Source organism: Martes martes, assembly GCF_963455335.1.
Source record: "Martes martes genome assembly, chromosome: 1".
NCBI lineage: Eukaryota > Metazoa > Chordata > Mammalia > Carnivora > Mustelidae > Martes > Martes martes.
In genome coordinates this window covers 193841368-193867241 of record NC_137888.1, presented here as the reverse complement: position 1 = coordinate 193867241, position 25874 = coordinate 193841368, and the positions used below count along the sequence as shown (strand labels likewise).

Genomic DNA, 25874 nt, shown 5'->3' with positions numbered 1-25874 from the left:
AATCAAGGGTTGGATGCTTAATGGACTGAGCCACCCAGGTGCCCCTTATCCATTTACATTTAAAGTAATTATCTCAGGGCATCCGGGTGGTTCAGTCCATTAAGCATCTGCCTGCGGCTCAGGTAATGATCCTAGGTCCTGGTTCAAGTCCCACATTGGACTTCTTGCTCAGTCGGGACTCTGCTTCCCTCTCTCCGTCTGCCTGCCACCCCCCTGCTTGTGATCTCTCTCTCTCTGTCAAGTAAACAAATAAAAATCTTAAAAAAAAAAAAAAGTTATCTATTGTTTGGGTTTAAGTCTACCATATTATTAGAAATAGCTATCTAATCTCTTATTTTTCCTTTTATTTAACTCTACCATATTTTCATTAAAAAGTTATGCATTAGGGGCACCTGAGTGTCTCAGTGGGTTAAAGCCTCTGCCTTCAGCTCAGGTCATGATCCCAGGGTCCTGGGATTGAGCCCCGCATCGGGCTCTCTGCTCAGCAGGGAGCCTGCTTCCCCCTCTATCTCTGCCTGCCTCTCTGCCTACTTGTGATCTCTCTCTGTGTCAAATAAATAAATAAAATCTTAAAAAAAAGTTATGCATTATATGTATTTGTATATATATAATGCATATATATGTACACATAAATATACACACACATATGTACATATTTAGCCCTTGAACAACATGGGTTTGAACTGCACAGGTCCACTTCTATGCAGACTTTTTCCCAATAAATACATTACAGTACCATAAATGTATTTTCCTTTCCTTATGATTTCCTTAATAACATTTTCTTTTCTCGAGCTTGCCTTATTGTAAGAATCCAGAATATAATACATACAACATACAAAATATGTGTTAATCAACTGTTTATGTGACTGATAAGGCTTCCAGTCAACAGTTGACAATTTGTATTTAGGTTTCTGGGTAGTCAAAAGTGACATATGGATTTCTGAGTGCATGGGAGTTGGTGCCCCTAACCACTTTGTCTCTGCTTTTAACTTAGTAGTGAAGTTGTACCTCTTAGTTGTGTCCTCCCAGTGGTTGCTATAGTGTAACAATTTGCATCTTCAACTTTTCACATCTCCCTCTCTCATAAGGGAAGCAACTTACAACAGTAAACTCCCATGCTCTCCTCCCATCCTCTGTGCTGCTATTATCATGCTCTTTACTCCTATCTATACTGTAAACCCTGCACAATACATTGTTTTTTATTTAGCTTAAAATAGTTAATTAAACAGTGAGGAAAAAATCTCATGTTTACCCACATAGTTTCCATTTCTGGTCCCATTTATTCTTTTGTATAGAATCAAGCTTGCATCTGGAATCATTTTCCTTCAGCTTGAAGAACTTTTTAAAAAATCTTTTCTAAAGTGCAACTCTGCTGACAGGGAATTCTCTCAGATTTTTTTTTTTTTTTTTTTTTTTTTTTTTTTTTTTGGTCTGAAATGTTTTATTTCCCCTTCTTTGGAAGGATATTTTCACTGGATATAGAATTTTAAATGTACATTTTTTTTATTACAGTACTTTAAACCAGTAGTTCTATTACCATCTGGCTTGCATTGTTTCTGGGGGGAAGTCATTGATAATTCTTACTTTTGTACTGTATATATGTACTTTTATTGCTTGCTTTTAAGATTTTGTTGTTTTGATTGATTTTCAGCAATTTTATTATACTGTGCCTTGGTATTGGATTTTGGTGTGTGATTATCTTGCTTGTGGTTTATTAAGCTTCTTAGATTGGCATGTTTATAAATTTTATCAAATTTGAGATATGTAGCCACTATGTTTTCATTTCTTTTCAGTCTCTCCCCTACTGCACATGATTCTGGAATTTCAGTTGCACACATATTCATCTGCTCGATATTTTCCTACTGGTCACTAAAATTCTCTTTCCAAGTTCCTTTCTCCCTCTCTCTCTCCCCTCTTTTTTTCTCTCTTTCAATTTCGATGATTTCCATTACTATATCTTTAGGTTCACTGATCTTTCCTTCTGAAATGTCTAAATTGCAACTGAGCCAAACCCATCCATCCTGTGGCCCCCGCTTTTTAATTTTTAAGTAATAATTTTCAACCCTGTGGGTTTTATTTGGTTTTGATTTTTTGCTCAGTTTTGGCATTTGTTTTGAGTTGTTAGTCCTGTCTTTATAATGTTAAAGTTTCCCTTTAAATTCTTGACTGTATCTTTAATAACCAATTTAAAGTCATGGTTTCCAGTTGCATCATTTCTGGGTACATTTCTACTGATTGGTTGTTCTCCGTTCTTAAGAGTCACATTTTCGTGTTTCTACATCTAGTAATTTTTTTCTCCTAAGTGTTGGCCATAATGATTTCATGACTGTGGGCATTGTGGTAACTGTCTAAATTTGCTGTCTTCCTTTAAAGAGTATTGAGTTCGGTTCTGGTGGCCGGTTAATTTACTTATGTATGAGCTTGGCCCTTTAAATGCTTGGTTTTAAGCTTTGGTTAGGCAGGTGTGGTGTATCTTTCAGTCTAATGGCTAGTTTAGTTATAATCCTAGGAACAACCTTCCTGGAGTTCCTACCAGATGCTCCAGGTGTTTTACAGAGAACTCTTTCTGACTGGTTGGAACTTGTAAATTCCCAGCCATAGGTGGAGCCCAATGGATTTTTTTTAGCTTACAGCTTTATTGAAGTTCTCCTCCCCACCCCTCCCCGGCCCCTGTAATTGTGCTTTTCCCAGTCTTGTGGACTCTCACCCTATGCATAATCATTTTACTATTACATCAAAGACTCAAGAAGTCCTCCCTCTGAATTTCTGAAGCTCTTCCTCTGTAGAGCTTTCTCTCTCCAGTGCTCTCCTTGGAACATTTCAGTCACCTCAGCCTCCATAAACTCTGATCAATTCCTCCTCAATTCAGCATAACTACTAGGGCTTTGCATGGGCTCAGCCTCCCTGCACTAGGGTCTTGTAACTGCCTCTGGGCAGACTATCATGTATCTCACCTCACTTTTGTGCCTTCTAGGACGTGAAGTCTGTATTGATTGTTGACCGATATAAAAGGACTTTTTGGTGTGTGTTCTGTCCACTTATTTCCTTGTTTGTGTCAAGAGGGCTAATCCAATGCTAGTTATTCTATTGTGACCACAGTAGAAATTTAGAAATAAAAGGTGATGATGATTAGTTGATTAGTTTGTTTTATCTTCAAGATTATTTAATTACATTGTTTCACTTACTTATTCATATTCAAAATTAACAAACATATTGGGTTTAGATTACTGTACCGAAGAATAATGCTCATCTTTTTTTTTAACTTTTTGAGATAGTGACAGTTTACTGGATATGACACTGAAACAATTTTTTTAAATGTAATACTAAGTCAGTTTAATTACAAGATAACCCTATTTATGCTTCTTTTTTTGTTCCTTGATCATGTTCCCTAACTTATGAATTCAATAAATGCCAGCATTTTGTAGCTCAGGTTTTGGCATTTGGATTCCATCGAAGTATAAGTTTTAAAGTGAACTTCCGAAGCATATTAGCCTCTTTGAGATTTGGGCCCAAGTGTCACTGGTAAGATCTGACTTTTTTAACTAAGAGAAAGAAAATCCTGTAATAACAAAAAAAGAACTAGGAAATAAAGATATTCGATAAGAGTTACTCTAGTTTTATGACTTAATTATAAACTAATCAAGACCATGAGAAAAATTCCACTGTAAATACACATGGACTTCAAAATTATAGGAACATGTGTTTGGCAAAATGTGCGTAAAGATTGCCAAGCACCAGATTTGGGGGGTGGGGAGCAAAATGTATTTTGAGAGATCTGCAGTTCTAGCATATTAATAGGTCTCCTCCTTTCTAGGTATAAGCAAAACAAGCCTGAAGTAGTGTGGTAGTCAGTGTGTCAGCAGGCTTGAGGGAAGGACAAATCTCCCCTCTATTCTACTGCCAAGTAGACCACTTATTTTTATATTGGATTCCCTTCATTATCCATTCATAGATTATTCTAAGTTGGGTTTTTTTGTTTGTTTGTTTGCTTTTTTAGAAAAAGACTAATTGGATTGTATGACTTGTTTATCCCATTGGGTCAGAAAACATGGTTTGGAATCAGTCTTAGTTTCCCCATGTTTGGGATGTAAGTGACTACATCTGGTCCCTAGAGTTACGTGAGAATTTCTCATGAGGGAGGATGTGTTCAGAGGCCTTAACTCCTGGCCTGGCTTAGAGTAAGGCGTCAGCATGTGCAAGTTCTCATTGTTAGTAAACAGCAACAAGTCTTGACTTGCAAAGTGCTCAGATGCACAAAGAGAACTAGTATCATTCAACTCGTGGCTTTGCCAGTTCTTCCTCTTTCCAGGGGAACATAAAATATATTCATTGATGGACCAAGGTGAAAACAACATCAACTAGAAGGAAATATTGATAGCTTTTTCCTAGAAAAGAACTCATGAACTGGAATTACAGACAAGAATCACAGGGTGGGAAGTTTCCCGAAGGATCTCCTAATTGAGAACATCAACAGAGGATTGATTATCTGTCACCCACAGCTCATACCTTTACCCGCAAATGTTTATTTAATGTGTTCACTTCTGTGAGGTAAAAGCTTGACAGATAAACTACATAGCCTCTTGCTTTTACTTAATAGGTTATAATGGTTTTCATAGGCAGCAGGAAAGGGAAGGAACTTTAAGCTATAGATACCGAGATAGAGATCATCTGTCAGTAAATTACCAGTAAATTACCAGCTTACCAGGTTGGCCACTAAAGACTATGGCATTGACTCAGTGGCCCATCCTTTGTGAGTATGAGGAATATGTGTGCACTTTCTCTTCTGGCCCCTTTGATTTTTTCTGTGTCAAATTCTGTCTATATATTTTTTCCCACTGGAGACATGGAGGGTGACTGGAGATTCATTCACTTTATAATTAACAAAGGACGTCTATTGAGGGGAAGGTTCTACTGGTCATCTTTCTTAGAGGCCTAATATTTCTAGTTAAGTTGCTACACAGACTTCTTTGTGGTTCAACAGTTTGGCAAATCCGTGCAAACTCTTTCTTGGAAGACATCTGTTGAGTGAAGTAATGGTTTCATTGCAAACTCTTGAGTTTTCATTAATTTTCCTCTGTGGGTTTTCAATGTCTCCTTTTGTGGGGAGAGTGGGAACCCATTCATCTCTTTTGGAGGGTTTCAAGTTCTTTGGCTCATCATCTCCCCTGGTAAGACCTTCCTTGGAGGACCATTCTGGCCACTGCTGACCCTTCTGGTTCTCTGAGTCTGTGACCTGCCAAATGGGCTCTCCGCTTCCAGACATCAAGGCCCATATCTCTCCCAGGTGGCTGCAGATCCAGGTGATGGAAAGCTGAAAGAAAGCATCATTACCTTCCTCTGTTGCACCCCTGTTGGTACTTCTTCTCCTACATCCCTTTCTCCCCCAACCTTCTCGGTACAGTGTCTCCTTATAAGGCCCTGAGTTGGCTCCAAGTTCACAGTCTCAGAGGAATTATATGTCATGCATAAATTATGAAACATTTTTGCAAATTAAGTTTTAATTAAAACCAGCAGCTTAGAGCATCCAACTGGAAGCAGTCACAATGTTGAAAAGTGACACTGGTAGGGTGGGAGTTCAGGAGAAGGTCTGAGTGGGTTTGCATCCTGTTCAGATAGTTCCAGAATGAATCCTGCAGAAAAGAGCTTCCTTCCCCATCAGATCCTCCTAAATCTGCACTGATCCCTGGACTGCCATGTGGACCAACATGGCTTTCAAACAGCAAAGACAAATGCATCATGGTGGTGGTTTTATCTGGACTTCACCAAATCCCCTTTAGATTCTACCAATGCATGTTCTCACAGGAAACCGACAGGACCTTGGGCTCCCCCACATTGCCAGAACTCCAGATAATTTTTCAGCAAGATGACCACACAAAATAAAGCTGAAGAATGACAATTTTAATTGGAAACTTATTTTTCCGATACAATGCAGAGTTCGAGTCTGATGAGAAATGACTTCTTATTGTGAGAATTTTTAGAACATTATAACAAGCAAAATGTCTGGGGCTTTCCCCCAGCTGATAGTCCTTAGCTATATGTAATGTGAGAATTGTTCTGGTCTGCCCATTAATAATCCACATTTTCCAGCGTCCCCAAAAATGTCTGCCATCAAGTGAATAATTTATGCAGGCTTGCTTTTCATCTAGTCAGGGCTCTACTGCTGGAACAAAAACACAGTGGTTTTGTTTTTTTTTTTTTAATCCAAAATTAAGTTTGAAAAATCTGACCTTTAGTTATCAATCCACTTCTTTTCCACTAAATAACCTGGAGGTGCGAGTCTATAGTAAGCAACGCAGTGCTGTCTGGAGACCCACAACAGAGCGAACCCTTTGGCCATTTGGGGATTTTAAAGTTGATTATCCTCTCTCTCTCTCTCTAATTCATTTGAATTATGGAAAAAGTTCATCCATATAATCTAACCTTTAAAAATTACCGGAAGATTTTTTAAGATGATAATTTATAGCTCTGGCTTAGGGGTGGTAAAGTGAACATTGGAAAAAGAGAATCCTGCTCAGAGTGTAAATTAGGACAGCATTCTAGAAAGCACATGGACTGAAATATGCAATGCCCTTTAATAATTCAGCTTCTCGGAAAGTTGAGAGTGTGTGCAACAGTTTTACTACAAAGATGTTTATTACAAACATGTGTCCACTACAAGGATGTTTATTGCAATCATTTACTTTAGTGACAAGGAGAATACAGCATACATCGCTCATAAGTCATTTATCATATATTCCAATACTGGAATACTGTGTAGTCATTTAACATAATATTAACTGAGGACAACAATGGATGTCAGGGGGACAAATGGATGCTAGTGTCAGAGGTGGCCTTACATTCTCCTTTTGCCTCCCTTCTGCATCTGATTTTCTTCAGGAAACATGTGTTACGATATGATTTTTGTTTTAAAGAAACATTTTGAAAAAAAAATAAAGAAACATTTTGAAAAGCAAGTGTGTTGCAAAGACAGGTCTTTTGATCCATACTTTTTTTTTTTTTTTTTGCTTTTAAACACACTACTGGAAAAATAAGTTAAAATTCTATTTGTACCCCAAACTAGATATTGAGAAATCATTAATAAATTGTATGTGGTCAGATCAAAGAACACTCAAACTGACAAAAGCAACAAAATTTGGATTACAGAGATAATCATTCTCCCTGTGAGTCCTTCTAACAGGGCTTGAAGGACTTCCAGGATGCGAAGCAAAAATTCCAATGGGAACTTGAATAGGAAAATCAGTTATGTTTATTTTTCTTACTGACCCTCTTTTTATTCCTGTCTTCAGTCTGCAGGGTTGTCTACATCTACCACTGTCCTCCTTCCCACCCTCTCCCCTCTCATCACCACTACGAGCAGGGGAGCACCACCATGAGTTGAAGCCATGAGCCTGGAGGGGTGGCCTCTCTGAGGGGATTGTAGAATGAGCAGAAGGGTGCCCACATTTCGGGAGGAAGAGAAGTAGAGGAAGTAAGACCGTAAAAAGTGTAAGAAGTAGAGGAAGTAGACTAACTGAAAGCCAGGCGAGGAGGAGATTCTGAGGAGCAGGACAATGACACAAAGAGGCACCATTTTGTCTCCTGACTCATCTAACATTGTCATAAAGATCAAAATATGATGCCGCGTTTTTGTGAGCAACTTTCACGTATGCCATCGGAAATCTTTTGAGGCAGTTACTTCTGAGAATTTTTGAAGTTGGGCAAAAATACAGAACTTTCTGAGGAATCCCTTGATTTGTACAAGTAAAATCTAGTCGTGAGCAGCCGTGGTGTATCCTAGAGATGACCAGCTACATGTATCTATGGGAATAATGAGAACTCCGGTCTCTCAGGTCGTCCCTATGGCTTCTACTAAGCTGGAAGCCACTAGAAGCTAAGTCCCCTGGATGGACATGGGGCTCAAATGATGCCATGGGCCCTGAGTTTTGCCCCTGTAACTCCCGCCTTTCATAGTGTTGGCCTTACTCTCCAGTCCTATTTGGTGCACTGTTCCCAGAGGTGCATCCCCTCAGACTCTAGTTGAGAGAGGAGAGGGAAGAGGAGAGACATGGGGAGAGGGATGTAATTATTGATTACTTCTATAAAAGTCCTTACTAGATCAGTTTATGTCACATGTCCACTCTTAGCCATTTGCTGTAGCCAGGGGAGAGCAATGAGTTGGTTGGCTTAGGTCTTGGCACTGTCCACATCAAGGAGCTTGGAACAAAGCCTTACCTAAAATGTGGGAACTACTACAAAAAGAAGGGGCTTATGTTGAGAGCAAAGAGACACAATCCATTGTAAGAGTTACATACTGCGTAAGACACCTCCTCCAGGCTTTGTCACTCCTCCACATAACCACTGTGAAGAAGTGATAGCCCACTGAGGGAGACTGCGACTCCAGGTCCGTGGGCTCATTTGTGGACCATGAGGTACTTGGTTATAAGTGTAATCTCTCATATACTGTAAGATTGGGGCCCACTCTGAAAACCGCAGAGGTTATAAGGTCAAGGTCAAGGGATAAAAAGAGCAATATTATGGGCCAGTGGCTGTTGTAGGTTCTCAACAGGTATTTATCTCATGTAATCCTCCCATGAACTCCTTGTAGTAGTGTTAACATTACAGTCTCACAGGTGAGAAATCCAGAGCCCTAAGATAATATATTATTGCCCAAGTCCTCACAGCTAGTAAATGGTAGAGGTAGGATTTGAAACCTGGCCTACCAGACTCTAAGGCTCTCCCTGCTTCACCCCTTCCTTCCCGCTTCTTTTCCTTCTCTCCTTTTCCTCTCCCCCTTCCTTCCTTCTTTCTTTCCTTCCTTCTCTCCTTCCTCTATCCCTCCAACAAATAGGTACTAAATGATTAACAAGGGCCAGTTACCGTACAGGTGTAGTCTGTGGTGATCAAACCATGAACACAGTAGACGTGGATGAATGAATCCACGTAGAATTCATTCTACTGGAATGAATCCAGTAGACGTGGTCCTGGATGAATCTTAAATTCTTATGTGGAGAGGTAATTAAAATGTCAACAAGAAGATTCCAGAAGGTGATACATGCTAAGGCAGGAATCAACAAGACGATGTCATAGAAAGATGCTTGGTTGAGACAGGGCCTTCAGTCAGGGGAGCGGCCACCAGAGCTGCTGTCGGACAGATGGGTAAGAATTGGTGAGGCCGGGCTTGGGGGGGTGTCAGGGAATTGGCATGGCCAAGGGACAGAGCATTAGACCACCAGAGAAAATAGCCACACACAGCCTCTGAGGCAAGCGAGGGCTGGCAGAATACCAGGTTTATACGTTTAAATTATTCTGGATGTAGTATAGAGATGGGGCTGGGGGGAGGAGTCGGAGCGAGGGGACGGGAGAGCCACGGCGGCTTGGCATGGGTGGCAGAAGCAGCTGGATGTGGGACAGAAACTACCCAGCCAAACCTCAGCTCATCAGAGCCCTTCCGTCCTTGGTGTGCAGGTTTTTGAGTTTGAGCCAATTAGCAGAACTTCCTCTGATACATACGAGGAATAGGGATCTTTATCCACATTGCTTAATGAAGAAGAATGGAAGATTGTAAATGCAAACACGCACAAGAAAAATAAATGAACACAAGGAAACTTTACAGCAAGCAGGGATTTATCGCTCATTCATAAGGCCTGAGGCAAAGGGCCAGTTTTACAAATGGAATAAACATATGTAGACCAGGCTTTTGGGTTTTTTTGCCTTTTTCTTTTTTTCTTTCTTTCTTTCTTTTTTTTTTTTTTACACAGTTGGCAGGAAAATACTTTGTTTCCCATTTGGTCTTTACATATTTCACAGTGGAATGTGTTGTTTTGATCAATAGTTCTTTAATTGGAGTTTTATTTTTGAAAAGGAGTCCATTCAACTCTGGAACTTCATGAGCGAGAGTGATGGATGGATATCCCCTCTGTTGCCCCATGACTCTGAGCAGAACTCTGAGATAGAAATGAAGTGAACAAGGATAGTTAAAACAAAAGCACGCCCTTCCCTTGGTGGAGGCACTGTCTCACTTAGAAGCACTTTTATTGAGCACCAGGGACTCAGGGCTCTCCGATCCCCCACTTCCCCCCTGGCTTCTCACCACTTTTTTCACTGGCTCCGCCGTTCAGCTTCCAGACCTCTACCTGGTGGGATGTTCCTGTTCTGTCCCTGACACAAGCTCTCCTCTATCTGCATGCACTCCCTGAGTGACCTTGTCGGAATACTGACGGTGACCATGCTCCCCAACCCATCCCAAAATTGTCAGTTGTAGACAAAACCCAACTCCAGCGAACTTCCCTCAAATATTCTCCCCCTTTTGTCTTCCTCTTTTCAGTAAATGGCTGGTCCATTTTTGCATTTGCATGGACAGAAACCCGTGGATGCACTCTTGATGTCTCTCCTTTCGTATTATCATATCACTCACTATTGAGTCTACTCCAAAATAGATCTAAGGTCAGATCACTGCCCATCACTTCTACCACCAGCACCCTGATTCGGTTCTCCATTATTTCTCATCTGGATTACTCACTGCCTTTCCTAATAGTCTCCGTTCTTAAATCCTATCTTTGCTGTTTTCTGGCCATGTGATCTTGTAGTTCCATCATCTACAAAACTGAGGTAATAATAGAACTTACCTAATAAGGTTCCTGTGAGTTTTCAATAAATTAATATAGGTGAAGCGGTTAGAATGGTGGGTAGCTGGCTGTAGCTGTTATAATTACCTGTCATTACTGCTGTCCTCACCATCCTAGTGTGTGGTTTTCATCCTCAAGATAACCTCATAGCCCAGAATGACTGCTGGAGCACCAGCCATCACAGGTACCTTACTGGCAGCAGGATGAAGAGAATCCTTTTAAGGACACTATCTGGAAAAGCCACATCCATGAATATCTCACTGAGCACAGCTGAACCACTTAGCTACACCAAACTCTAACAGGGTCATTTAGCTACCCTGGCTAAAAGTTTGGTTCCTGTTACCAAAAAAAGAAGGGCAGAATGGCAGTCATCGCAAATAGGAGTCACTATACCATGAATGGGAGGCGTGTGGGATTATGAGGGCATGTGATGAGAGCATATGATACAAGAGGTCAGACAAGGCTTTTCTGAGGCAATGATAACTGACCAGAGAAGTAGGCATTTGCTAGGCAAGCGGGGAGGGGTCTGAGGGAGAGTCCCAGAATGAGGAGAACGTAAGTGCAAATGCCTGGGACAGGAGAGGGCATGGTAAATATTTATGCTACATGGTTACCTCATAAACCACATGCTGAGAACTGTGGTAAGCTGGATTTTCTGTCTCCATCCAGACTCTCCCATGAGGGGTGGTGCTAGACTTTCTCATTCCCCTTTCCAGTATGGGCGATGCCCAGATGGAACGGCCTGAGGAGTCCCCAAGTCCTTCAGGAGCTTGGGTTGGTGCTAGTGCCCTCGGTCTGCAGGAGGAGCAGCACCTTGAGCCTGACGGTTAGAGGAGAGGTGGGGCTGCCCAGAGGCTTGACTTTGACCCTCAGCTCAAGCATTTCCTGCCTCAGTGACCTTGGCAAGGTACTTAGCTATTCTAACTATTATCTGTTTCCTCATCTATAAATGGGATGATACTATCTTCTAACCTGGAGGTCTGCTGTGAGGACCAACATCCCTCAAGATGAAAAGCGCTTAGCCAAGTCCCTGGTCCATTGAGAGTGTCCACTGAAGAGCGGCTCGTGCTGTTTTTACTGTCGTCTTCACCTTCATCACCTCCCCTCTCCCTCATTCTCTTTGATTGACACTTCCTCAGTTTTAACACATTCAAGTGTCAGGTATCTCGTGGATGCGTCCAGCGCCCAGCTTTTCTTCGGGAATGTGGGAGTCCAGAGCCTACCACTGCTTCTTTCTTCCTTTACCCTTCCTTTTAAAAAAGTTACTGGAGGGTGTGCAATTGGATAGAGAATAGTGCAACTTGGGGCTGTTCAGCCTGGAAGGAACTTGAAGCTGCCCATGCAGACCCTTCTATAGTGTGAAGAAACAGGTCCAGAGACAGGGAGCCTGGCTAACCATGCCACAGTGGCTTTTGTGAAAGAGACGTTGCCTCAGCTTAGAGAAGTTCCCAGGCTGGTTTTATGTGCCTCCCTGGGTCCATGAGACGGTCTGCCCATATATAGACATCCATGTCAGACGTGGGAATCCGAGAGTTCACGTCCATCCTTCGGTCAGAGACATTTCTTTTTCTCTTGACAGCTGTCAGCTTGGGTTCTCAACATGGTGTGTTTGTGGAGGTGTGTGGATTCAAGGTGGTTAGCCCAATTCTCTTTCCCTAGAATGGGCATGCCCTAGTAACAAGGTACCTTCTTCAGCGAGGCAGACACAAGTTACAGGCACAGCTTAGAGAACTTCGTAGACTTACACACAACAGATATACCCTCCTGCCCTCGTGGAGCTTGTGACCTAGCAGGGGAGAGACATGAAACAAATAAACGACATAGATATCATAGATGTGCTCAGAACTACAAAGAAAAAGTACAGGAAGACCTTGAGAGATCATCATGTCCAGCGATAGGGTCTGCCATTCCTTGGTTTTTAGCCCACAAAGGACATTGCTATGTGGCTCTCATATTCTTTCCAACAAAACTCAGACATAACTTCAGAATCCTTCTCAACACAGCCCTCCAGACAGCCATTACTAATCAGTCAGACTTGGCTCTCAAGACAAAATCCATTGGCCATTCAAGATTTGGCCCATTTCCCAGCCCTCCCTACACCTTCCCTTTTTCCAGACAAGCATCTGGCCGAAGGCTGGAAGGCACATGGCTCAAGACTCCAGCCAGAGGCCCCTAAGTGTCCAGCCGGTCAGGTTCCCAGCTCAGGCTCGTGGACACCGTTGGTGGCCATTGGGTGGATGGTGTGTCATCAGGAGAGCCGGCCCCCAAGCAGTAGTGTCTGTGGCTACTAGCGATCTGATCTAAATTTGCTGTGTTCTATTCTGAAGCTCCTTCTCAGAGGTCCAACCTGTTGAGGGCACTGCAAGCTGTAATTTCTGTTCCTTCAAAGCTCCGATAGGAAAGTGATTCTTTGTTCTCATGAGTTATTTCTTGAGGAAAATACATGTTTTGTGGAGAGTTTGAGGAAAAGGACATCACCACAAAGGCCTAGTCTCTCATTTTCCTTCTCATGTGCTTAAATGGGTGAGTCAAAAAGAGGTGTTTCCGGCTTGACTGAGATGAAGCTTCCAGAAAGAGAGAGAAAGGGTAGCTCTCCTTTCAGGGGCCTGTCAAGTCCGGCAGTTTGTGCAGGACTGAACCTTGGTATTTATTTTACAGTTCATCAAACATTTGTAATTCTCAGGCCCCCCTGCATTTCAGATGACAAGCTGTGATTCAACACAAATGCTTTCCTAAGGAAACGTGCATTTATCATTCCCTTAATGTTCATGTCTCTAACATTTCTTTTCTGTCGTGTGAAAAAAATGTTTACTATTTAAGAGACTTTACTTGAAGTGATCCCTCATTTTAGGCTGGGTTTCTCACCTCTTGATACATATTTTCTGAACTCTTAAGAAGCACTAGAGGAGGGGCGCCTGGGTGGCTCCGTGGGTTAAAGCCTCTGCCTTCGGCTCAGGTCATGATCCCAGGGTCCTGGGATCGAGCCCCGCATCAGGCTTTCTGCTCAGCAGGGAGCCTGCCTCCTCCCCTCTCTCTGCCTGCCTCTCTGCCTACTTGGGATCTCTGTCTGTCATATAAATAAATAAAATCTTTAAAAAAAAGAAGCACTGGAGGAACTCCCAGGCTTCCTTTTTGAATAGTGGTCACCATAACCTTGACTAGAATGAAAGAATCAGAAAAGCATCCCTGTACGATTCCTGTTTCCTTAAATTGGGAGACCTTTGGGGATAAAATTGCTTGAAAAATGAGTGTTGGAGAGGTTGGGTCTGCCCTTCATGGACATTCTCCAAATTATTCTGGAATTGTCTCTGAGAATCAAGGCATTTTGTTGGCTTGGGTCTATCCCTTCTGCCCTTTGCTGGACTCTGTCCATAGGTTCAGGGCCTTAGGAAGCCCTGGGCTTACGTAGTGCATATGAAGAGAGAACATTCTTCCCGGGGCTACATGAATGGGAAAGGCAAAAGGTTCAAACAGGCCCCCAAAGTATCTGGTTTAGTTATCTTGCATCTTCCAGCACTTCCAATGTTATAAACTCCAGAGAGACAGAAAAGTCTGCTAATTTCCTAGTGCTTGTGGCCTTTACTGTGTGAGTTTGGTTGAATTTGCACCTTCTAAGGCATCCCAGCTCTACAACTCATTATCTATGGAACCTCATGTAATTACTTAACCCTCTAAGTTCCATTTTATTTTTCATCTATAAAATGAAGATGATGAGGGCACCTCTATCGAGTTGTTTGGATTTGCTGGGGTAATGCAAACAAAAGGCTTTAAACGGTGCCTGGTGATGAGTTCACACACAATAAATGTTAGTCTCTACGATGAGAAGTCAGTCTTGAAAATGATGTAACTCCTAGATTTGGTACTTAATACATGGATAATGGAGTTTCCATTTCAGATTAGAAAAATGCTTTTCAAAACACGGCATGCTCTCGTGGCAGGCACAAATACAGTGGCATTAAACCACAGCCTACTAGTCTCAAGGTTGAAAAATAGACAAGTATGTCTCATAAATGTTCATCTTTTCCCACATACCTGTAATTTCAGTTTCTTGCCTGTACCATCGGGAAAGCTATTATGTTTTATTTTATGGATTAACTGACTGCCTTTTCGTTGTTCTTCGAATATCAGCTTTATTTCAAATGCACAAACCCTTGTGCATGCTTTCTTAAGCACCGATAAAAAAGAACAGTTAATGTGCTACAAAGCAAGAAAAAATGACTTTAAAAACAGAGCATTCTTCGAATGGCCTTACCTTTATGTACAGAAGGGTTTCTCAACTTTGGCACAATCGGCATGTGGGCCGGGTAATTCTTTTCTGCGGGGACTGTCCCCTGCGTTGTAAGGTGTAGAAGCAACCCTGGTCTTTACCCACTAGAAGCCAATAGCTCTCGCTCCCTCCCCTCACCAGTTGTGACAACTGCAGGTGTCTCCAGGCCATCCTCCTCTACTAGGAAACCACTGGTGTGCAAGAAGGAGGAACTGGGTCTTGGAAATGAGTGTTTGGGGCCCCTGAACAGAAGAGCCTCAGGTCGAGCATTGCGGGAAGTTGCCAAACTGCCAGCATGGGCGTGGTGATTCCCAAAACGTGTGCTCACGGATTCTGTGTTGAGATTACGGATTCAGACAGCAGGTTGAATAATCAGCGCCATAGCGTAAACCCGGGAAATGACCCGGGTTTAGTTTTATTTGCCTCGTTTTTCTCCCAGTTTTGGTTTTTCCATTTGCCAGTGGTGATCACATGAAGTTTTACAGTTAATCTTGACTTTCAATGTAATGATTGCCTTTTTCTTTTCTTTTTGTCTTGTTTTCCTGTTGTTTTTCAGCTCCCTCAGGCACAAAAGGTAAACTGTTTTCCGTCACGTTGCGGTCACCCCTGGAACTCGCGAACGGTGCATGTCTCCATGATTTTGTGCATTCAGTGCTGTTCGTGACCAGTGAAATGGTTTTCCTCTTAAGATTTCAAAAGCCTGAGGTTGGGCAGGAGCAGAAAGGCCACGAGACTCATCTGTCCACTGTCTCCCTGCCAAGTTTGTCCCATCAAAGAACCCTCTTGTGGCCAGTAGTTTGGGGACAACTCTGCACCCAAACATTTTGCTAAGAATTCTCAAATAATAGGTCAAGAGTGAGTTCAGCACATTCCTTCAAACACAGCATTCCAGGTCTTCCCTGAGGCTCTTTCCTAGGGATACAGCTAATGTGAATAATTTGTAAGACCCAGTGACTAAGTTTAGATGCTGGGCTGTTGAGTCAAATCTCTGAAGACTCGTGTGGGCTTCATTAATTGCAAAATCAATAGCTCCTTTGCTTGTCTCATTGCCTGTACCACCTGGAGAACATTAGAGCAAAGTTCTTGCCAAAGCCAGACCCTTTCACTGGTCCTCATTGTCTGTCTGAGATGATCTGGTTTCACCATGTAGAATGTTCTCTGTCTAGTAAGAGTCCATGTGATTGCCATACTGGCTTTGCCGTGTCGTCCCCATGGCATGTCATTGTATCCTAAGGACAGTTACAGAAGAAAACATGACACATGATGCCTGCTGACTTGTTCTGGGATATTTCACAAACACAAGCAAGATTTCCAGAAGACACAGTGATTTCTGGGGGCCAGATGTGGGTTGGTTCGGTTTCAAGAGTTGAGGTAAGGCACCTCCCGGAAACGTAAGCAGTACCTCCCAAGCTTTCCAGTCTGGAGCAAAGATGATTTGATTCCTTCCCGTTGAGAGAGATAGCACAACTGCTCTACAAAAGACAGTCTGTTCAGACCATATGGACAACCAGAGGCCTAGAAATCATTACACAATTACTCAAATATATTTGAGATATTTAAACAAGGCGAGACATGCTAGTGTGTGACTTGGCTTGTGGTAATATTTGATTACACTTCAGTGGCATCACAAAAAGACTGAGCACTTCGTTAAAAGTTAAAGGATTTGAGGAGAACAACAGCTTCCAGAGTAAATATATGGTCAGAATTCCGCATTATCTGGAAGGATCGGCATCTTTAATAGGTCATGCTTTCTTAATTGCCCACATTTGAAATGTCTTTGTAAAGAGACTTAACGAATTCAGTGCCTAAAACTGGACCAGCCTCAACGTACTGGCATTTATTCATCGTTTCCACTGATCCATATACAGAAGCACTCTGTCGTAGAAGATTCCTCATGAATTTGAGGTGCCATCAGCCATGGAATTTTTAAAACAAGGTTCAAAACAAACCAACACAGGAGTATGGTAAGAACAAAGGTTGCTGGGACATACGGTTCTTCAGTAACTCTTGGCTCCCTGCTCTCTTCCCTCTGTCACTCACATCACATGCCATACATGTAGAAAGTTTGGAACTGAGGACGATGCCCCAGTGCCTTTGCAAAAGACGTTGGACTGTTCAAGGACTTGCTGCGCAGCCCTCTGTCACAAGGAATAGCTCTGCTCCCCACCCCCCGCAATTCCTCACCAGGGATACAAACTGTCTTTTTATCAAAACAGAGAAAGGTACTTACCTTAAAAATTATTAAGAGCCCTGCACGAAATGGTTTCAGAACCCCTTAGAGTCATTTCTGGGCAGTTCAGCTCTTTGGGGAAGGAGGTTAAATATAATAAACCTTGGGGATCTGGGCTGGAAGGTGGCGGGCAGCTGAGCAGGGTCTCAGTGCAGGGGGAAGGCACCTCGCCTCAGGACAGCTGGGCTCAGTGGCTGGTGGATGAGTGTATGTGCCTCTCACACCCTTCCCTTCTCCATCCCCAGTGTTACTTCAGTGACATTTGCAGAACACTCTTCTGGAAAGATAGGTTCCTACGAGCATCCGCACCCCCACCCCTGCCTCAAACTCATTGTCCTGCTGGTTGTCCAGCAAGGAGCATGGTGGGTGGCATCCCAGCTCCGTCCGTTTGTGACCATGGGCAGGTTAATTAACTTCTCGAATCTTTAGGGTTCTCTTTATTTAACAGGAACAATAGACTAGTTTTCCAGTTGTGTTATGAGACGAGAACCTGCCACATGCTGAACACTCATAAAACTTAAGAGTTTCCACGGCTATTTTCGTGTCTTGGCTTCTGATGCTTTCGAGCAGCAATCAAGGGAACATATGAGCAGATCCCATGGGATGTGGCAGTCTGGGGGGTCTGCAGTGATTTGTGGTTCTGACTCAGGCCGAACGAATAATCAGGAGACGACAAAAGTGCGGGGAAGATACGTGATGCTTCTCTGGTTCATGAAAAACTCTGCGTTACCTGACTTCACCTTTTACGTGGAGTCAGAGGGAAATGCGGATTGGGCTTCAAACCCCAACAAAGGAAAGGCTTCCAGGGACAACTGTTTTGAGAACTTTCTTCCCAAAGCCTTTGACGTTACCCATAGATTTCACCCAGCCGTGGACATGATTATGATGAGCCCCTTCCAAACCCAAGAGTTGTTGTTCCAGGGGTAAAAGGGAGCCATCTCCAGCTGTTATGTCTTTGGCCTGCTTTTCACATGAGGTCATGGGTGCATACATTGGACCATATGGTGTCTGCATTTGTGCTGTGTTTTTGTTGGAATCTCTCTTGGTATCATCTGCAACTGTTTTCTCCATAAATATTTTAAATAGTTATGTCTCTGTAAACATGCTTACTTTAATCTCCTAGCTGATCTATCACTAAAAATGTCCCATTTGGGTATCCCTCATATGTATGGTAGTCATTAATGATGGTTGGCTAGAAGTTATGGTTTTCATAATTCTGATATTTTGAGGGTCTTTCAAAACTTATCTTCTAACTTATGATTACTTTCTAGAACAATGGTTTGCAAAAAGAATTTCCTTTTGTTTTTACTGTGATTCCTTTCTAGAATCTATAAATTTCAACCCTTGCTATCATATTGGGATAACACTAACTGGTGATATGCCTAATCGGTATTAAATATTTTCACCAAATGCAGCAAAGTGTCCTGAAGTTTTGGTTAAAAACCACGTAGCAATATAGACCCGAGGCCCTCAAGCCATCACAAGTCTGTTCTTTTTAGTGGAAATTGCCCCACTTTCTCCAGGGGGTTGATTGTCCTCCATTGAACCATGAAGAAAGGTCCATATGTAAGATAGGTTTGCCTTTTTTTTCTCACGTGGAACTTCTTGGCTTCTACAGAAATATCTGGGAGATCCCATTTTATGATAATGACACAGCAGAATTACCCAAAACCATTTACAAGCCTACAATCAGTTGCCATTCCTGGCAAAATTAATCCGTTTTTTCAAACTGCATATTCATTCAGATGGGTTTTGTCTATGGGAACGAAACCTGGGTTGTTCACCACACGGTTAATCACTATGGAGTGGGACCTTGAATACTTAAAAGGCAAAAATACTCTTGGGGGAATTCCAAATTTCGCTGTGTACAGGCGTTAACTTCCCCTCCCACCCCCATCGGGACCCCCTCTCCTTTCTGTTGTGCTGCCTTCCCACAACTTTGGAGTATGTCCGAGACAGATCCGTGGAGGTTTCGAGAGTGCTCTGTCTGGCCCGGCACTAGATTAGTTAATATCAGTCTGAGAATTCTGAGCAGCATAAGCATTTTTCTCAAAACCGTAGTTAAAGAAAACCACATCTCTAATCCTGTTTGGGACAGCAATTGATGCATTCAGGGCTGCACAGTATGGCAAAACGACCCCTGTTTAATAGCCCGACGACATGTTTTGTTTCCTGTTAGGAATAGCTAACTTGCCTCCTTGAGCAAACACAGCAGGGCTCAGGATCTGTTGTTCTATGCCTGCTGTGATACTCTGGGCTGCTTAACTTGTATGAGGACTCAGGAGTGCATAAATTAGCTTCTTAAATGGAGGTCGATTTGGGGGTTTTCTTTCAGGATGGGACTGGCTTATTAATATCCCCCCCGAGTGTCCATGGGATCCGGAATCCATTTGCATATTCTTTGTGTCCTTGTTTATATTATATTTAGGAGGAATAAATGGAAGCATTCATTTCCCTAAAGTTTTTCTTCCCTTTTTGCTTTTTTTTTTCCCCTCCCCTTCTTTCTTTCATTGGTCTCATGCTTTAGGTCCAAGCTTGTACAAGTAGAATCTGGCCTGTTCTTATCTCTGGGTAATCAGATTTCAGCAATCGTGGGGCATCATTTATCATTCTTCGCCTCATTTAACTTCTGTACTTTGAAATGTTGAATTAACTGTCATTGAAAATAGAAAATTGAAAGTTTGCAAAGCTGCTGTTTTCATAGGACTCTAGGTCTAGTGATTTTCCTGTTCCATTACAGTTATATAACCAGCAAAATCCGTGCAAATCAAGTGTGAAACTGAGAGGTGGTAACTATTTACATTTGGTTCTGGTTTATGACTCATTTGCTTTTACCTTTACTTGCTCTGTGTGTGAATTATTGTATCTTGTTTTGATAACCCCTCCCCCCCCTTATCATTTACTGTTTTATAGGAACATGTACAGGCATCTTTTATAGGCGTCCCCGAGCTGGGGCTGGTGTGATTGCCTACACCGAGTCTGTAAGATGGTAGCTGCCACTCGAATTAGTAGATCCGCTCTGTGAAGAAGGCCAGGGAGGAAGAAACCAGAACGAGTCTAGCCACTGCAGCTCTCCCATGACCCGTGCGCTAGAACTCTGGAGATCAGAGTCACAGCATGTTGCTGAACCAGAATGATGATCACAGAGCCCCATACTTTATTCCCCACTGTAGTTCTGTGTGGGTAGATTGGTTGCAGTCCAGATCAGCTGACGAAGAAGGTGTAGTTTGCCTGTTTCATATCCATGTGAGCCTTGGCCAAACCCTCACCCATGGCCTTCTCCAACACTGTGTTTGAGACCATTAGTATAGGCATGCAAGACCCCCAGATTCAAAGGGCATGGCTCCCCAATGGCAGGAGGGCTGGCAGAACAGCCCGGAAGGACTACGCACCCCTATGGACTGGTGGGGAACCATGGAGTTCTGTGCAGAAGCAGGATGCTATTCACCTTTCTTGTTTGAAAAAGTTAATTGGTTAATTTTAAACAAACTCATAATGTGTGTTTACTTGTGTATCTGGAAAAAATGTTCAAGTTTCATCCCATTTTCATATAAATTGGAACTTTCATAGGATTTTATAACAAGGATAAAAGCAAGGTAAGAACCAGAATCCAATTATGATAAGATGGATATATATATAGTTTAGTTTTTAGCTTTTACACTGTTAGACATGAAAATTGGTTTTAAAAAAACCCACAAAACAAAACCAAAACAAAATGAAAAACTTCCAAGAATACATTGCTAGTACATATGAAGAACTTACATACTTTCATGTTTTAACCCAGTAATCCTCCTTCATAGAAAGAATGTAACCTAAACAGGTCAGTGACTTGCAATTTTATCTATAATGAGGAAAAGAAGAACCAACATATCCAGCAATAATAAAGTGGTGGCAAAAGTCACCCAAGTTCCAAAGGATGGGAAGCTATTATAAAATTGTGGTCAAAATGAAATTGGATAATATAAGAACATAGTTTCAAAATCAGAATATAACATTTTATGAACATTATGTTCTTTGTGTGTGCATGTGTGTGTGCATGTGCGTGTGTGTGTGTGTGTGTGTGTGTAAACATACAGTTGTATAAAACAATACTGGGAAGAAATACATACGCGTGCCTCATAGTAGCTATTCCCTTCTCAGAGGAGAACAAGTATTTTGCTTTATTCTTTTTTAAAAATATTTTTTTAAGATTTTATTTATTTATTTGAGAGAGAGAGAATGAGAAAGAGAGAGAGAGCACGCCTGAGAAGTAGGATGGTCAGAGGGGGAAGCAGACTCCCTGCCGAACAGGGAGCCCGATGAGGGACTCGATCCCAGGACTCCAGGATCATGACCTGAGCCGAAGGCAGTCGCTTAACTAACTGAGCCACCCAGGCATCCCTATTTTGCTTTATTCTTAATAGAGTTCTGTACTTTTCATACCCTGTGTGGTGAACATGTATTTTTATAAGTAACTAGTTATATTTATAATGAGTGTGAACTAAGCCTATTTCTCAGAGTGAACTAAATGTATTACTCATAAATGGACAAGTAAGGCTTAGCCTAATAATTGTTTGCTAACCCTAACTCATTCCAGAAACAAATGAAAAACTGGAAAAATCCAAACTCAGTTTTAAAAACACACACAATTGAGGCGCCTGAGTGGCTCAGTGGATTAAGCCTCTGCCTTCGGCTCAGGTCATGATCTCGGGGTCCTGGGATCAAGCCCCACATCTGGCTCTCCGCTCAGCGGGGAGCCTGCTTCCCCCTGTCTCTCTGACTACTTGTGATCTCTGTCTGTCTGTCTCTCTCTCTCTCTCTGCACCAAATAAATAAATAAAATCTTAAAAAAATAAAAAAAATAAAATAAAAACACACACAATTACATAGATTCTTGGTACAGATAGCTCTGAACAGAAGATATGCTGTCTTACATGTGACAAATCTAAAAGCACCTTTGTTTATAAAAACTCTTCATTTTCTAACAGAAAGAGAAATCATCTGTGATCTTTAGTTGAAGTCCCAGTCCACATGAGATCCTTAGAGCAACACGGATCTCAGCCTGGGTGGTCCACGGAAGTGCAGGGGCACGGTCGAACCCGGGGGCTACCTACCCTACTACACACACCTCATTTGGAGGTGTTACCTGTCCTACTCATGGGTCAGTGCAGGGCTGGTCGGAAGGAAAGGCTACCGTGGCTTTCAAATGGGAAGAAGGGAGCAGACGAGTGACCTTTGCCTGGCTGCCATTTGGAAAGTACTGTTCTCACACAGTCCAGCGCTTTGTAGTGTGCACGAGGGACAGAATGGGGCTGTCCCACTCTTAGGGCAGAAGGAAGAGAGCCCAGTTATCTAAGGACCAACTATAAGGTTGGCTGGAGGTGGAGTGGAGGCCCCGCCCTGCCAGCCCTGCCTGGCCGACTTGTGCACAGGAGGCCAACCCCCTGAGCCTTGTTTTCTCCTTGTTGTAACATCCCCTTTACACAACTCTCCTGAGAAGCACGTGAACAGTGCTTGCCAGGACCATCCACACTGAGTGGCCGACTGGAGGGGAAGCCGGTCATGGAAGGAGCAATTCTACCCATCATACTAGTAGTATATTTTGTTTAATAGAGACAAATTTGACATAAATAAATTAGAAATGGTTTTGAAACATTGAGGTAATCTGATGTTCTCCAAAAAAAAAAAAAAAGTAGGTATTTTTGTTAAAGCCAAAAACCAAGAATTGATTTAAAGATCCCTTGTATCTCAATGCTTTCTTGTCCCAGACTTAATGTTTAATGTCTTAGGAATTCAAAGTCTTCTTTAAAAAATTCTCATGGATTTAAGATATGTGAATGTTTTCTACTATTTATTTAAATCAAGCGTAACTATAAAATATGACTGTCTTGAGGTGTTAAAACAATTCAAACCCTTCTCATAACATTACTAAAATGAAACTGCCTTTTCTTTTGAAAGTCAAAGAAACATCTGAGTAAAAACAACGAAATTTGAAGAAATTGTTTTCATTGCCATTTTCTTAGCTCCCCCAAATAAATATATACACCGTTTTTTCTTCTACACAGAAAGGAAGGCAGAGGATTGAGGAGAGCTGTTTCACAAAGCCAACGAATTTGTCTGTGGTGGCACTAATGTCAGCACGACTTATGTCAAGCCTGGTGACTGTCTTGAAGAGGACATCAGAGGACACCTGATGTTCTGATTTCCTTGCTTCTAGATGCCATTCTCCAAGGCTTGCTTATTGACCCAAGGGCGATCATGAGCTCAAAGAATTGCCATTTTGAGGGTTCCCCTGTACTTATGGATAGATTTAGAACAAATGTATCTATCATGTGACACACTAAGATGTGTTTCCTCAAAGCAGCCTATGAATCTACCCCTTATTGGTCAAGACACTGGAGGAGAGAGCATCATTTAAGGGATACGTGCATGGAATATATTCATGAAGGAAAGAATCAGAGAACCCAGAAAGTGTGGGGTTCCATGAGGAAAGCATTTATTTTGTGATTGCATCACTGTGTTTCTGTGAGTTCTGTAAGAGAGAAGATGTGAGAAGGAATGCACCTTAAAGAACACCATTCATTTTGACACAGGGCTGATGAAACTCAGTGCATTCATTGACTCATCCGGAAACCAAATCTATGTCAAAATGTAAATCTAAGTGCTCGCTTCAGCAGCACATATACTAAAATGTAAATCTAAGCCAAGTCTATATGAAATCAATGCCAAATCACCGTCGGTGATATTAATCTGACTTTATGTGCCCTCATTGGTAGGGATTTCCTGTGTGGCAGGTGTGGTATGAAAAATGCCATGAATTACTCAAGAGAACACACACACACACACACACACACACACCCCATATACTCACAGGCAGAGCCTTGCCTTTCTCAAGTTTTTTTTTTTTTAGCATAATGTTTTCTTACGCACTATTCTAGTTTTCGCTGGCAGAATTTATCTACCTTATCATTTCTGCCCATTGCAATGAGATTTTAATGTTAATGAAGCAACTGCCTTTATAGGTTTTTTTTTTTTTTTCTTTCTAAACGGAGTCACGAATTTGTTGGTCTGGTCATAGTTCAGCTGCCTGACCCTTTTCCCAGTCATATTATTCGCTGGTCAGACCCCCGATTAATGGCTCTATAGTCATTCCAAATCCTGATGTAGCCAGGTTCCAGGAGAACTGCAGCGACGGCTCTGTGTGAGCTTCCAGACAACTCACGTCGGAGGGTTTGACTGAAATGACCCTCTGGGGTTAAGCCGGAGCAGCTGTGCAATCCTGCACAGCAACACGACTAACAAGTTCAAAAACAGAAAGTTAGATGTTTATCCCTTCAAATTAACTGGAAGGATTTTGGAAAACCCAACCTAGTTTCATGAGGTAGAAAAATGTCAGGCTAAGGACTAATGCCATGGTATGGACTTTCTTTTTCCAGAAATGACTCATAGGACTGAACCACTTGCTGAGTCATGAGCCCTTGTGTGCTTGGATTGGCCCCATCCATGTTGGCCCAGACCTGGGAGGCAGTAGCTGCTCTGCAGGCTGGGTGCTTCTGTAGCGTCTGTCCCTTCTTCCCCAGCCCTGTCCTCCCGCAATTCCCTTCCCTGTCTGCTTCCTTCCTAACCTCCTTCCACCTTCACAGTTACGATAACCAGCCCCCGCCCCGCCCCAGCTGCTTCCTAAGGCCTTTTGTTTGCCTATTAAAGCCATGATGTTCTATCATGGGATAAAGGAATATTTTTCTATTTTGTTTATGCAGTTCAAATGGAGAGATGGATGGAGTGTTCTAATTTGGTAGAGCAGGGGGTGAGTTCCAGAGGAGCTAATCGATTCCTCTCCCCTCCCCTATAATGGTCCTTATGAGAGCATATGTCCTTGTGGGATGTGCCAGGAACTGTAGTGGAGGCTTTATATCTATAATTCTACTTAATCCTCCCAAGAACTGTGGACGATAGTCCTACTTTAGCGATGATTAGCATGGTTCACTGCACTGCAGGCTCCTTAAGGCAAAAAAGAGGCCCCAGGATAGAAAAGGACAGGCTTGCCCAAATCCTGGTACCTAATCGCTGTGACTCCTTTTCCTCCTTGGAAAATTGTAAAATAAATAAAAGGGCAGGACCAGAATCCATTCTTTCCAGGATCATTCGCTGAGGACTTCCTATGTACCAGATCTATGCTAAATGCTATGGATAAAACGCTCATCTTTGTCCTTCACAGAAAGGTTGAGGGCACAGTAATTGGGACAAGGCCTCTAGCATCAGATGGGCCAAGGCCTAAATCCCATGCTGCTCTCTGAACGGGTCCCAGGTCCTTTGTGCCTTTATTTCTTCACCCACCAGATGCGCATGGACACTTTGCAAGGTCTGTGTCAGGGTTAAATCTGAGGCTACATAAATATAAAAACATTTAAAGCAGTGTTTCGTCCTAGCAGGTTATGCTTGGGAATAGATACGGATGGATGGATGGATGGAGGATGGATGGTTGGATGGATGGATGGACAGACAGAAGGATGGATGGAGAGAAGGATGCATAAATAAAAATGACTCAATAAGTTTGGGTAACCTGCACTGGGATTTAATTCCAGATGCTTCTATAGCTGATTCTCCTCCCTGTGCTGCTTTCCAGAGAAGTCATAGTGTTCAACTAAGCTGTTACATGAGCCTCTGTCCCTACCAGCGGCAGCGGCATGTAAGCACCAGCTGCTCAGAGCCTCCTTATGGTCTCACCATGCTGGGGCAGGCCCAACACGCTCAGACACTGAGTGAAGGAGCCAGGAGCAAGCAGAGGCCCCAG

At 42.5% G+C, this 25874-nt stretch overlaps 1 protein-coding gene across 1 annotated transcript in view; it reads left to right on the top strand.

The window, feature by feature from the left end:
• The window catches only part of CACNA2D3 (calcium voltage-gated channel auxiliary subunit alpha2delta 3), an 866841-nt gene that overhangs the window by 600380 nt on the left and 240587 nt on the right, over positions 1-25874 (top strand). The window contains exon 14 of the mRNA XM_080820180.1: positions 15428-15445. Within this exon, the coding sequence (XP_080676306.1) occupies positions 15428-15445 (18 nt within the window). The remainder of the gene's footprint in view (positions 1-15427; positions 15446-25874) is intronic.